The sequence below is a fragment of the Diadema setosum genome, chromosome 9, assembly GCF_964275005.1.
Source record: "Diadema setosum chromosome 9, eeDiaSeto1, whole genome shotgun sequence".
NCBI classification, from domain to species: domain Eukaryota; kingdom Metazoa; phylum Echinodermata; class Echinoidea; order Diadematoida; family Diadematidae; genus Diadema; species Diadema setosum.
Genome location: NC_092693.1, coordinates 31615123 through 31631368, shown reverse-complemented (window position 1 = coordinate 31631368; position 16246 = coordinate 31615123). Strand labels below are relative to the sequence as shown.

Sequence of the window (16246 nt, the reverse complement as noted above, 5' to 3'; positions counted from 1 at the left end):
TCTCTCAGCTCGAGAATCGCACAAATTTACTCTGATAAATTAAAAAAAAAATGATAAAATGTTTTCAGGCAACGCAGTTGAAAACTAAGAAGACATAAGTAAGTTGATAAATGAATGATTGAATGAGCAAAACACACACGCACGCAATGATACAAATGCATAAGCTACATTATATAACACACACACACACACACACACATCTCTCTATATATGTATATATATGGGTGAAAACGTTGAACGATGTACAATTGGGCAAATCAGGGGTCAAAATTAAAAAACGTCACTCACTGATATAAATATATCTCAGTCAAATGTCATTGATATCAGCTTTCTTGGAAACCCGATTATACTGGGATATCTCCAAGGTTGTTGTTTTTATTCAAGAATAGATAGAACTGTGAAATATTGGCGAACGTCTCTGACTAAAATAAACATTGTTTTAGTGAAAATTCAAATGAAGGGTAGAAAAACATTCAAATGAATATATTTTCATCTTGCTCATGCTTTTGAGAACTGTGTTGATTGGTTCCTAAAATATTGTTTACCTCCTGTGAAGTTTACAAAAGCTAATACACACGGAAGTAAAAGTAAAAGTGGAGTTTTTGTCATTTAAGCAGAGATTTTTATATTCTTATCTTTACTTTCATCTCATTTGAACAAAACATATAGCAGGGGTCTTATTTGTTTAAATGTTAATGTTCACTAGATACTAATAATGAATTTAGTGCATTTCGTTTGGTCAAATCCCCATAAAAGCCCTTTACAGATGCTGAAAGTAAGCCATGTTTTGATCAGAGACGGTCAGGTTTCACTCATAGACGTTCCTCAGACATAGACAATAAAAACGATGTCCTTTGATCCATAATTACGAGGTTTGTGAACAAACAACATTATTCTTTTATTAAACACATGTTTATCTTTTGTGAACAATTCAGAATGGTAATTTCAACTTGAATTATTTTTCATAATAAGCGATTGTAAATACAAACCTTCAAATTGTAAGAGGAATTTCGATTTCTACACCAAAAATCAACAACAAACCTGTCCTTGTTATATCATTCATATCTTACAACACTTTTGAATGACAGACAAATAAGAATTACATGAAATACTTGCAATTTTGACTACCTTACCTAAATTATTTTGTTTACATCAGAGACATTTGCTTTTCCATCAGGGACGTTTCGACTGTAAGTTATCACTAGAATTAAACACCAAACTCCCTATTTTAAAAGATCCTCGTAACTCAACATTCCACATTCATTGAGAAATCATTTACCGAGGCATATGTCAAGAATTGTTTTTGTTTATGATGACCACTACTTTGTATTTCACCTTCCGGTGTATGCGAAGGTGTGCCCACATGCTATCAATATTGTATATGTTTTCTTTCAAATGTAGTCCAAATCTATAACAAAGGTAAACACGAATTTACTAATACTATTTGAATTTGACCACTATAGGCCTACCTCAAATATGATTGTATGTGTATGTCAGGCCAGTTCGGATTTTTATTAGGGACCGTACCTGGGCCACTGTTATGATATCGTTTCAGAAAGCTCTAATTAACCTATACTAATATCCTAGGAGCATCAAATTCCGCTGTGCTTTTTTGTATACTATGGCAGATATAAATTGTAAACGCCAAACTCAAAAGAATATCAACGGTGTGGTGCAGCAAACGTTTGACCAAAATGAACTGAAAACCTCTTTCAAGAGGTTGACAATGATAACATTACAATATCAAATTTTACCTGTCACATCGGTAGGGGATTATCATCCTTCTTTCTACTCGAAGGCGATACATATTAAAGTATAGTGTTGTAGAGGAAACTCAGTAAAGGGACATTCTTAATAGACATTTTCTTGTTTCATCATAGATGTTATTTTTTTACCTTTTCTCATGTATTTGGCTTACAAACCTAAAAAATAATACCACTAGAACATCTCACCTTACTTCTAAGAGAAAAGGAGTCATTACAAAGGGAAATTCAGCCCAAATATGAGCTAGCCGCTGATAAGAAAGAATAAAATCTTACGGGCTCAAGAAAAAAATAATGAAGTTATGACGTTTTGAAGTTTCGCTAATTTTTCAGGAAACAGTTTTTGAACGGTCATTATGAATATGCTAAATGGCAAATTGAGCTTGTCATTCCCTCACAACTTGCCATAATATTTGCACATAAACTTTTGAAATTTTCAGTTTTTCATTCAAACATAATTATGCCCGAGGCTTTAATCCGGGTATATCTAACTGATTACTATTCTGAAGGTAATCAACCAGGAATAGCATCATGTTTCAGATTTTAAAGACAGAAAAATGGAATTTTCGCTATTTTTTGTACACAATCAATGGAAAATTGTGAGGTTATGACATGGTCGGCTCACTCATTTGCATATTCTTATCAACTGTACGAGAACTTGTTTGCAGAAATTAGCAAAACTTCAAAAAGGCGGTTAATTAAGGGTGCAATTAAGCACGATTAAGGGTGCAAGTATGCACCGCAGGTGTGCTGCTATTGTTACAAATTAGGTGCAAATTTGAACATTTATTTTTTAGCGTGTTAGCCTCAGATTTTACAGGCTCAAATGCAAACGTAGTGATGTGCATTAAAAACAGAGTCCGCATTATAACATTTAATTGTATTTCCCCTCCGCTTGGTATTCCATGTCCTCAATCAGTGCATGGTACTGACTGCGTCGCTTGCTACCTGAAACAGGGGTTGGGATAGTCATTATTTTGTAAACAGATGGCACCTCCAAGATGTCCGTCCGGTCTTGCCAGTACCACGGCCGTTGTCTGGAACTTGTAGGCTCCCTGAACATGACTGAGCCTAAAGATCCTGAGCTGGATGAAATTCTAATATTCGGAGCATTTAAAATCCATCCGGTCTTCCAATCTTGCTCTAAGAAAAAAAAATAGAGTTAAAATGATATCAAAATAAATTTATCATGCAGTGGAAGAACAATGTACGCACAAATGAACGTCTCTGATCAAAATTGTAAAATCAACATTGTTTTTAGATTGCGTAAATTACCTAGAACGATGTATGTATACGAGGGCCATATACTGTGGAATAATGAAAGATCTACTCCTTATTGTAGTAGTTGAAAATGTGTAAAACGTTCAATGTAACGTCCCTGACGTAAACATCTTTGCTTATCAGTATTTAATGGGTTTGATTTTTACAAGATATTGGCATTATATTTGGATTGAGGAACCAATGTGCTACAAACATAGGCACCAATTCGCCATGGTGGGTCATTGATATTGGTTTGAGAGCAGATCCTATTTGTTCAGAGAACGTCTCTGACCTAAACCTGTTTTTCTTACATTTCTGCCTCTCTCACAAAAAATACGTAAACTAAAGTGACTACTACATAATAATCATAGACTATTGATCTATTACTAGTCATAAAACATATTTTCTGTCCTGGCAATGTGTTTGTACTGGCTCAATCAACAGAAAATCTTAAATTTGAAACTCTTTTACATATTTTCAACATCTTTCAGGAAGCTTCATTTTTCTTAATATTACAACACGCCCGTGTTAACTTGGTTCTACTTGTTCCTATTATACTAACTGAGCTCATCCAGACATAAATTTACTTAAATGTTCTCATAATTTGTATAGTGGATGTCTTTATTTCATGAAACAGTAATTTTCAGATACGTTTTTCATTTTGCTCAGAGACGTGCGGTCTTTGATTTTCGTGCAGATTCTTACATATTTACTGTCTATCCTTTTTTAATTTACCTCTAATCCAAAGATTAAAAAACATAATTTCACAAATGATACTGATTGGCAAATCTACGGAATAATAATTCTAATAAATCGGCACAAACACCAGGAAAGTTTTTGTTATTACTCACATTTTCAAGATTTGTGGGCATATTTGTCGTTGAACTGTGCTGAGTCGATTCCAGGATGGCTCGTCAGTGCGTAAAATAAGCACGCAAATAAAGTATCATGCAGTGCGAAAGTGTCAGATGAGGGAATATCCCTTCAGAGACTTTCAATCAGGGACATTCGTTTTGATCAGAGACATTCGCCAATTCGGGTTTTTAACCAGAACTCATTTTTGTGGACAGTATGCTACTAAAGTTGCCAATCATCATAGTCGCCTGGCTCACACTGACATTCTGATAACCACTTTTTATCTCAAGCATAATCCACTTTCATTAATGACACCATTAAACTACTGAACATCTCTGATGGTTATTCAGTATAATTTTCTTTAATGAGCCACCACACGATTATTTCACACAGCTCACTCACAAATTTTGATGGAATGGTAGTATGGATAAGACGCTAAATAAATATGGCCTTACATGTTTTCATAGTCATCCTGAATTTTTGGCGTCAAGGAAAAGATAATTCATTCAGAGACGTTCTTTTTCAGACATAAGTGAATTCAACGTTTCCTGATAAGATAAATAATACACACGTTCATGGCAGAAGTACTTGATTAAATAGTTGAAATGTGTGGGCTTACTCACAAGGAAAAACAAAGCTGTAGAATTGCATTAGAACAAAAATTAAGACGTGTGATTCTGGGATTTTTTCCCAAAATATGCATTTTTGTCAATTTTTTCAGCCTCAAGGCATTATTTTTTTAAAGAAAATGCAGTAAGAACACTAGAAAGTATATATTTTCTGAAAGGTACCGCTTGTACAACCCTCCCCTACCAAATGATACCTAAAATAATGAAAAACACCCCCAGGTGACAATTTTACAAGGATTTGAATATCGAAAAGCCCGAAATTGGCCAATTGTACATCGTTCAACGTTTTCACCCATATATATATATATATATATATATATATATATATATATATATAATTAAAGGCAATTATTTTGTTTATCATGTATTTCGTGTGAGTCATTATTTAATTCAATTTTGACGTCACCTGCGACGAAATGTTCCTCACTTGTTCTATGACGAAATGCATGCAATTAAGCTCCTTGAAAAATTTTTGTTTTTTGGCTTTTGCTTTGTCAGCAATTAATCTGTCTCGGTCACGTCGCCAATACAACTTAGAAAGTCTGAACCTTCATGACTGTGATTTGCAGTAACTTTGGATGTTCCGTTGTGTGGATAAAAGCAGCTTCTACTGAAACGAGCAAAACAAACTCACACAAAACAAAACATCCTGCTACGTCAGACTCTTTTTTTTCCAAACTGTTCATGGGTTTATCTGGAAGCTGAGAGCTTACTTTATTCCAACCCATAGCACCCCAACACTGACAGTTAAAGTTAATCATTTCAAATTCTTTGTTGGTTCATTATTCACGTATAATGTACAGAAGAGCGGTGACGCATGACTAAAGGATGTATACGTCATTACATAGTACAATATCCCACCGGAATTTCCCATTTGATATGAATAAATATAACTACAGACATACAAATGTGTCCTCAATGTGACCTCAAGAACTCGAAGGCACTAAAAGATAAACATTCATTTCTTTTTAATCTTTTTTCATTTCTTTTTAATCGCAGAAAATGAAAAGACATTAAAAAGTCATTACGGCATGCTAAAGTGTCCTCACCTTGATAACATACGAGATGCACATACTTCTGTATTTATCAATGTATGCATCAAACTGTATACAACGATAGTCCCAGATAACTATATCATTACATATTTGAGAGAATAGTCTTCTAATTCCCCTTGGACTTACGAGGATAAATCATTGAGATAGTTTCTTTATCCATCTTCAAGTTCAGTAAATATCGACTTGTCATCGTAATCTATAGGTGTACTTTGGACTCAGTGAGATGCACAGACTGTTACGGAGTGGTCCACTGACGTAACCCTTGAACGCCTTAAAGATAGAATCCTTCTTTGCGTAATTATATCTCGGTAACTTCATTTGTATTCGGCTTCTTGAATAAATTTAACTGATCTAATCTGCACTGAAAAAAAAATATCGCCCATTCGAAACAATTGGAGTTCACATTGTCTATAGGTTATCACACATAATAAACAACATGCAGAAAAAGCCATTTTAATGCTGACATATTGATAAGCTAAAGGGGAAATATGATAACGGACGAATATGAGTCTCTCATAGTGTCACATTAATTACCATGAGGCTAGTGACCTAATAAGAAATGAACGGTACATTCAGTTATTAGAGTTCTCTTTCTCCTCGAGAACGTGTTTTTGTGTACAGCACATCCGATACACCGTTATACAACTTTTGAAATCAAAACCTTCAAACTCCAGAAACGTTCGAATGAAATAGTCTAAAGAGGACAGCGCTTATTTTATCAAGAGTGTGGGATTTGCAGATCCATGCACGCGAGTGATTCACTTTGTTTTTCCATTGTCACCCCGAGCAAAGTCTAGGTGAAATTTGCTCGTGGAATTTGTGCTTCGTGTAGTTATCTACGGACCACTATTAGCAGTGATAACTTAGATAAGGGAACTGGGTGGGTTCTTATACAATAGAGTAACGTGACATTGCTAGTAAAGATTGGAAATTCAAGTGAGCCATATATTTTATTCATCGTCGTCATCAACATCGATCACCGATCACAGGACCGCTGTCATATTTTCGAATCATGGGGAATCTTCGACGCTCGGAATTCTACTTCCATCACCATATTTTAAATCTCTGTGTTGTCATTATTTCCCTGTCTTCTATAACAAGAACAAATGCATCCGGTAAGTTAACATCTTGGCCTGGCCATCTTTGATGGACTTTGCATGCAACTTGCTTTATTTAGCTAAACACATCACATCCCACCCTTCTATTATAGCGCCAAAGTTATTAAATATCATAAATCCCTTGGATTTTATAATAGTATACCGTACATTGCATTATGATTTTACATTGTATCAACTATGGCAAATATTGGTTAAAGGATTTATGAAAATACGACAATGATATCTGCATTGACATTAAAAGAGTTTTGATATTAAAATCATGTAAGCTATATTGAATTGCTTAGATTGATATGAAGGTGAATAGACGGTGATATGACGGTGATCGATTTTCAAATGAATTAATATTTCTTCACTTTCTAAGATCAGACTTGATTAGATTAGATTAGATTAGATTAGATTAGATTAGATTAGATTAGATTAGATTAGATTAGATTAGATTAGAAAAGCCCGAGGATTGAAAATTATAGATGATCCAGGATATTGTGTAACAATCATATTTGGGAGACTAATATTTCCTCTTACTGTCTAAACTCCACGCGTGCATTGGGTTAAGAATTATGGTTGTTATTTTCAATGATCTATTGAGGTTGTAGACCAGAGTTGAAATTTTTATATAGCTTAGTCATTTCCGTCGAAATCATATTCCATCGATTATGTGCTCAATATCATATTTCAAAATTTGTGAGTATTTGCAGTTCCAAAAGGATCTAAAATTTGGCTACTACATCACAAAATGACAGGTGAATCGGAGTTTTTCATGGGACATCCAGATGTTTTTTTTTAAGTTTTGGTAAAATGTATATGCCGTCATCGCTTGATAAAACGACTGCAATTCGTGATGTCACAGAAGGGCAATGATAATAACGAAAATCGAAAGAGAATTTCAGGCGATTTCCTACCTTATGAAGAGCTTTCATTCCTTCGATTTGCTATAAACTGACAAAAATTCTAAAGGTTAGATCCATCTACTGTATATTATTCCCCAGCATTTTGAAAGAGACAACTCAAGTGCCCGTCTACATTATGATTATGCTTCAAAAATAGAAATGCTAAAATCTTATATATATATATATATATATATATATATACATATATATATATATATATATATAATTATATATATATATATATATATATATATATACTGTATGTCCCAAAAAAATACAACGGGACTCTCCGCAATGATATCTTTACAAATAGTGAATCAATCTAAATACAAATTCAGGGTATGAAGCTATAACTCATTGCCCACATCTTACAGAAAACCCCATTCGATTTGCTTCAGTGATCAAAGAGAAATGAGGACGATTTTGTACAGGATGTCAGAAATCTCTTCCCTCCAAGTTCTGTCCATTGTATTCACACACAAGAGCATCGAAGTGCTAAACTTGGAAGAATCAGACTCATGACATGCTTTACAACAATCTACATTTCTCTATGACCACTTGGCCAAATTGAATGGGATTTTCTGCAATGTAGAGCTAAGATGTTATGTTTTAAGACTCTGAAGTAGCATTTAGCATGTTTAGACAGTTTAATCAAATCGGGTGTTATCAATGCGAAAATTTGATTGTATTTTTGGGGGGGACATACTGTAGATATGTATATATATATATATATGTATATGTAGGGCCTATATATATATTTATGTGTATACATATATGTATATGTATATATATATATAATTATGTAAATACATGTAAATACATACATACATATATATATATATATATATATATATATATATATATATATATATATACAAAATACCCTTGAGCCTTAAGGCCTATTTTTATTGCGTTTAGGTAAACCTTCCTCCTATTCTACCAAGAAGTGGTCATATCTGTGTCAAAATTTCCCTTGCCTATTAAAAGTGACAATCATTGATAAAGTTTTTTGAAATCTAGGATGACTGTGGATTGGAGCTATGAGACTTGTGTTTTGTTTTATATGTATTACTGTAATAATGGCTATTTTAGATGTTATATTCAATTGTGGCAATATGTCACAAGAGTACCTGTGACACTTATTTGTCATCTGTCATCTAGTCATTCTGTTATCTAGTGTAGGTAAAGATATGCAACAGCTTTACTATTTTCTGTTGATATAAACTTGTCAGAACTTTATGAGAAGCTATAAAACCTCGTAGATGAAAAGTGAAAAGTAGAGACGAATAATGAAATGTCACGTGTGACCCTTTTTTTTTTCCTTCATTGACGCATGTACAGTTTTATGTTCATAAAATTTTGTAAATAGTTGTGCAAATCACGCCCAGAACAACTTTTATATAGCCTCCCAATCTGGCCTCAACCACAAGGAGCTATATACATAGAACGTGCGAAGGCATGGAAAAAACCCACCAAACGAGCCTATACATTGTTCCGCGAAATATTCTTTAAAATATTCAACAACAGTGGATTTAGAATGCTAATTAAACATAAATGGCAGATAAATAGCTTGGCGATTACAGTTGCGTCATAGTCAGTGGGATCTTGCAATCATAAACTTGATCCTGTCGTAATGAAATATTCTACAGGCACAAAAGGGCAATTTTCACATACGAATTTCACGTGAAAGATAATGGCACACAATCATCTTGACATAACCCGCTCAAAAACAAGCTGCACTTGCAGACAACACATCCACTATTTGTCGAATATTAACCAGAGAATAGAGATACGAGAGATCTCGTTGTTTAACCATTAACCACATCGCGGCCTCGCGGTAGCAGGCAATGATAGCATTTCATAACATTGATATGCAAGTAGTGTAACACTAACAGATCACGACTACCAAGTTCCAAGAAGGCAAGATGTCAGAAGGTTTAATAAAAAGAAGCGGAATGAGGAGGAACGGAAGAAAAACTTGTAGATTTCCAACTCTTGCTTGTGTTGAAATCCAGGATTCTTTGCTCATAATGTACGTTGTGTCACAATTTTAGATCAAAACATAAGTTTGACAGATGCAGTAAACTTTGAAGTTAACATTTCCCTTTTTCCGTCTTTCGATCCTTCTACTTTTTTTCTCTCCTCTGTCTGTCTGTCTGTCTGTCTCTCTTGCTTTCTCCATCTGTTTTCGTCTCTCTCTTTCCCATTCTCATGTACTGTTTCATAAAACTGCTAACAAACGATCTGTTCTTCCTTGGTTCTCGTGCAGAATAATATGTCTGTAGAAACTGATCACATGTCTATTGCAGGTTAAATTTCCCAATTACAATCATCTTATACACTAACACAGGTCAACATTTAAGGATGATATAAAATATTTTATGATCTCACTATGGTTGATAATCTACGCACACCATTACACAGACACAGACACGCACACACACACACACACACACACACACACACACATCTCTCTGGGATGTAGGGCCTACTTGAACACTGTGTATGTTTTGCGGGATTTTCCCGTAATCAGTCCGTCCTTTTTTCCTACATCAAAAACAATTCGAAAAAAAGTGTTACCCACCTCATATAAACATACCGTCACACACAACCCTACCCCACCCCCTTTCGGAGAAGTCGCATGTGATGCAGGGAGTGTAGTTATGACGGTGGTGTTCAAGACGAGGAGTCACTTACTACCAAAGACAACGTGCTTGTGTACAATGTGAATGACATTTTGAAGCAGTGGGCCTGACACGCAGGGTTAAACCTTCTTCTCTTCCTACAGACGAGGTTAGATTGATCAATACCTTTGACGGAAGTGTTCATAAGGGACGCGTCGAGGTCAGGTACGCCGAAGCGTGGGGGACGATTTGCGACACCTCATGGGACATCGTCGACGCGGACGTGGTTTGTCGGCAGCTCGGCTACACGGGGGCGCTCCGGGCCCTGGACCAGGCGTATTTCGGGTCAGGAGATAACGTAATCTGGATGGACAGGGTGCAGTGCACGGGTGATGAAGAAAGGATACAGGATTGTCCACAAATGGGATGGGGCCAACATAGCTGTTCCCATAGAGATGACGCGTCGGTGGAGTGCTCATCAGGTAACCTGTTTGTTTGCTTTTGGTTTGTTTGTTTTTGGCTTCGTTTTCTTTGACTTTCGTTTTCATGTTAAAGTTATTGCTTACCGTTGGGAGCAGTGATTTGAAAAAAAAATGTCCGAGTTATCATATTTGATGCATAGTATGTGTAGGTCAGTTGTATCACAAAATATCCTACCATATAAAAATTTCGCAATAAAGAATAAAATATAAGGAGATATCGTTATTTTTCTCAATAACCTATCACTGTATTCTAGAAACAATTTCATTATAACTGTTGTTCATACATCTTATATTTAACAATAAGACTAGTTAACATTGATTATACTGATTAACATTTTTACATTTTATAATAGTTGTTTGTATCCGTAACTCACATTTTAGAACTAGTTTGAATCACTAAAGCTGGGTTTTTGTTTCATCTGCAAATGGTAAATAATACCTAAAAAAAAGGATTTCCTTTTCGAAAAGCCCTCTCATCACTCAGATTGTATTCAAGTCAGTGAGATTTCCAACAGAAATAGGTTATGTTGTTTGTCTGCATGATATGTGCCGAATCACGTTAGGACAATACATAAACTAGCCTTTTGCCAAGACGCTCTCACTGTATGGTAATGAGCGACCTGTTGTAGCCATCATACAGCGAGAGGGCCTTGTCAAAAGGCTATACATGTACTGTTTGTAATGCAATGTTTATAGTCGTCTTTTAAGTGACAGAAACTGATTTTGGAGTTGTATGTTATATTGATTATACCATAATCGATATTAATGAAACATGCTCTCAACAGCTCAAGTATGATTATATATGAAAATGACTTTTGTCTATTTTCTGAACAAAATGCATACACGAAGGTCGGCACTATTTTATTTTCAGCATGTAATATAACTTGTACATCTTTGTACCTAATACTATATTTTGCCTTTTATGTCTATATTCCGGTGGGTTTAATCCTCTGTATGAATGGTAATTTTTAATGGTGACTATTTGTGTGTTTTCAGTGCCACGTGGCACAGAAACCTCCAAAGCCATGATAACGCTTGTACCTAGGCGTTGTACAAAGTTTCTGAATAGTCTGGAACAGGTGTATTATGATTAACACGACCTATGCTCTATAGATTATGAGGTTTATGCGGTGGAGGTGTCTCTCAAAGAATTGAAGTCGATCTTAACAATTAAGATCAACTTAAAACTATGGCATGCTGTGTGTGTCTTTAATGATATTCTAACTTCTAACATATCAATAGATATCTGACACGATATCAGAATTGTCTGTTACCAATATCATTGTCTTTTTACCTGAAAGACCATCAAGACAGCATTAGATATTTATAGGGTATAAAGAGTCACTTAGTTTATACAAGCACAGCATGATTATATTCTTCCTCTTTTTTATTTACGAAAAATATTTCTGCAGCGACTGTGCGTCTCGTTGAAGGACCGAACCGCTTCGAGGGCCATGTCCAAGTCCTGCACGAGGGCACGTGGGGCTACGTCTGTGACGACGACTGGAGCATGGAGAATGGTGCGGTGGTGTGCGATCAGCTCGCTGGTAAACCCGCGGACGGTATCTCCATACGATCATACTACGGAGATACCAGCGACGGGAAGTTTTGGCTGAACGAAGTGCAGTGCACCGGCGACGAGGGGAGCATCGAGACGTGTCCGCACTCGGGATGGGGAAACACCAGCGGGTGTACGGGCAACAGCAAGGCAGGGGTGCGATGCAACCAAGGTACGAAGGGCCGTTGGCATGTCTTGCTCAGCTTTTTTATCGTTCACGCCAAGAATTCGGCGTGATGGGTTACCACCCCCGTTACCACCCCTCCCCGTTTCTCCTTTGTCCTATTTCCCTCTTTTGAGAAGATAAGATGGAACTGATTAAATGTGTTAAATCTGTCCAAAATTGTTAGAGATGTACAACAGCAATTACAAAGAAATGTCTTTTTAAGAGAGAAACAGGAACTTTGATATTTGAAAATTTGTTTCTAATTCGAGAATCAGTTACATAGACTTTTTAAAAGCTTGAAGAATCTCAAATTTTGAAACAATCACACACCAAGAATAAATAGCTCATGCACATGAAAGAGCATTTCTCTATCAGATGAAAAGCTCACAATGTGAATTGAAAATCTTTAAAACATATTGCAATAGATTTTGTGCAAAGCCACAGCAATGATGGTTCATATGGCTTTATGGGTTCATGACAATGTTTTTGGTAATGATTGCTGCCTTGTTGTCTTACGTCACAAACAGGAGAAGAAGACGGGGCCGTCCGTCTTTTCGGCTCGTCAAGCCCCAATCGGGGTACTGTGGAGATCTACCACAACGGAGAATGGGGCACGGTGTGTGACGACGGATGGGACTACTATGACGCCAAGGTACATCGATGAATGACAAACTTGTCAAAACTATACTTGCCAAGGAATTTATTGATTTAAATAAACACGCAGTGCCCGTTGCATGCTATAAGAAGTAGAACCAGCACTGAACGTCACGCAGAAGTTCGGTGGTTCAGTATATGACGCCTGTCCGTGAATCGGAAGATCGTTGGTTGGAATCCATGTTTGGCCATGATTTGTTATGGCTACTAACTAAAACACCCATTAACCGATGTTAGCGTCGATGTAGGGTACTTTGTCAATCGCTTTCAATGAAAACGCAACTCGACGCAGGAATTAATTAATTTAAATAAACACTTGCCAAAATGTCAACCCAATGAAGTGACTGCAGCTTCCTGATAAAGAAAAAGATAGCCATGAACAAAGTTTCCATTTGGAACGTTCACTTGAGTTGTTGGCGTTACTGGATGGCAGCCACATTTCGTAATAAATACACACGATCTGTAGTCTTTTAAAGGAGACCTCCGGATGATTTTCAAATTTTTACATTTGAACAACTATAAATTAGTTATACTGAGGACAGAGTTTCAGAATTTATGATAACTGGGATGAAGAATAAGAATATTTTCAAAATTTAGAACGAATTGCAGTGAACATGGATGATGACATAGCAGAGTCACCATAGGAATGCATGAGTTGGGGCTCAAGGAAGCAGAACAAAAGAAGAAGGCATGCATAGATTATACACAGGTGAACTTGCAAGAAAGTGGTATTGTAATGGAATTACACTGCTACATTTCTGAAATACGTGAACCTCCTATGTCATCATCCTTGTTCAGTGTAATTTGTTGAAGGTTTTTCAAAGTATTGTTTCTCTGATCAAGAACCACAATAAATTCCACAAATGTATACCTGGAGTTGTCGATTTATGTACTACATGATGTGAAATTATGTAAATCGTCTGGAATTTCCCTTTAAGGTTTAACTATTACTTGAAATTGCAAAAAAAAAAAATCGAACAAGCACGCATAACTTTATTTGCTTCATTGCAAACATTCTCTTTTCACAGAAGTGGACATTACGTTTGTCGATCGGTGTAATGATTTGATAACTACCTCCGACATAATCGCATTTATTCTATCTTTTTTTTAATATGAAGAAATTCGAGTTGATCGGTTGCTTAACTCCTTTACCCTGTAGGTCGTCTGCCGCCAGTTAGGCTATACGGACGCACAACCAAAGGCATATTACAGAAGTTACTACGCGTCGGGCTCGGGCCGGATTTGGAAGGACGAAGTACTGTGTTACGGATCGGAGACTCGATTAGAAAACTGTCTCAGTCTTGACTGGGGAACGCACAACTGCGATCACAGCGAGGACGCAGGAGTGTACTGCGACGTGCGGGGTAAGATCACAGCGCTTAACGTGGAAATCCACTCCAAAATTTTATCAATTTTATAAGAAAGGGGAAAAATTCCCTGCAGAACAGTGTAAAGATGATCAAAATCGGATAAGAAAAAAGGAGGTTATGACATTCTGAAATTGAAAATTTTTCGGAAACACTTCTTGACCAGTCGTTACGACTTTTCAAATCAGCAAGTTGATGACGTCATGCTCTCACAATTTCTTATTCATTTCATGTACAGAAATGACAAAATCAGTTCCGAATTTGTTAAAGGGGAGAATTAGGGTAAAGATTCTTCACTAGTCGATGGAATACTTTCATCCTGCTATATCCAATGCATATTCAGTGTATATGTGTGTGATTCTGTGGGATTTTATGTGTGTGTGTGTGGGGGGGGGGGGGGGGTACGAGGAAGAGTGGGGATGGGGACCTGCTTTCGCCTTCTCTGGTTTCGTTAGTTCCGTAGTATCATTAGTATCATACATGTATGTCCTCATCCCCGAGTTCCGATGGATATTAAGATGTACAAGAGATGGACTACAGGTTTTCTTCCTGTTTCTGGAATGGTATAATTCATTATAATTGGTGATGGTTTACATACAATCATGAGTGGATTGATGTCATAAAATAACTACCAACTGCGAGATTATTTTCTTGATTAATGCTGTCGACAATGTCTTACAGGTGAATTCGACGGTGCTGAGATAGCTGGGATCATCCTAGGGTCGATCCTTGGTTTCATGATTCTCTGCTGCTGCATAAAGTACGTCCTCACCGAGGCACAGAACAGCAAGCAGAATCGACGTTCGGGTCGTCGTCACCGACGTGGAAATGGAACGACCACGAGTAGGAGCACCAATCGCAACAACACCCCCGAGGCGCACTTCGACGCCCACTTCAACAATGCGTTTTCACTCGGCGACGATCCGGACAGTTTCACTCCTCAGGGTATGGCGTATCCGCCACCATTTTCTTCCGATCCGCCCCCGTTCACTCCCAGCGAACTTCCGCCGTCATACGAGTATGTCATATCTGTGGACGAGGTAAGAGCCAATGGGTCTGGTGCCATTGGATCCCCTAGCGACGCCCATGCGACAGCGACGAATCCTGCTCCAGTGATCCAAGCTGGGGCATCCGTATCGGTGAAGCAGCAAGCGGCCGAATCATCTCCCAAGGCGGTAGCGCCGCTGACGAAATCTGTCTATCCTCCACAGCTGTCTCCAACAGAGGCATCCTCGTCGTCTGCTACGTCATTTCCTGTTCACCCTCACGCCGTTGCAGCAGCCTCCGCTGAGCCAAGCGTGCCAAGTGAGGCCCTTCCAGCTGATTGTCCCGTCAGTAACGAGCAGGTCGAGCAGCCAAACACTATGACTGAAGTCCCGACAGAAAGCAATAATGATGCATCGACAACTTCCCTGCCCGTGTCGACTGCTGCGGAATCCAAGCCAGATCCCGCCTCATCGACTGGAGGTGGAAACGACGGTGACGATACGTCAGAAGCGTGAGAAAAAAGTGTTTTCCTGTGAATGTTGTTATATTCTCCTCTTAGTTATGTGATCACCCCCATTCAATCCTTCCCTCCGACGCTCGACCCCCATAAGGCAGCAAAACGTTACAAACATTACTTCTCTTCGCGGAGTAAGCTCTTATGGACGGATCTACGAAAAGTACATGCAACTTCGTCACTGTTCATAGTTATATTCATGGACGTGTACATAGCGTATTCATTCAAAAAACTTTATACGTATCTCATAAAATGGGAAGTTATTTAAGTTTAAAAGTTCCACTGGGTAAATGAATTTAGAATGCATGCATATTCATTGACAGTATA

General features: G+C 37.3%; 1 protein-coding gene across 1 annotated transcript; it reads left to right on the top strand.

Annotated features, from left to right (window-relative positions):
- The first annotated feature begins 6574 nt into the window (after positions 1-6574).
- LOC140233309 (neurotrypsin-like) lies at positions 6575-15920 on the top strand. Its single transcript, XM_072313419.1, has 6 exons — positions 6575-6677; positions 10356-10673; positions 12086-12412; positions 12931-13049; positions 14211-14415; positions 15100-15920. The coding sequence occupies exons 1-6, from the start codon at positions 6575-6577 to the stop codon at positions 15918-15920; spliced, it is 1893 nt and encodes a 630-aa protein (XP_072169520.1).
- Positions 15921-16246: the final 326 nt, after the last annotated feature.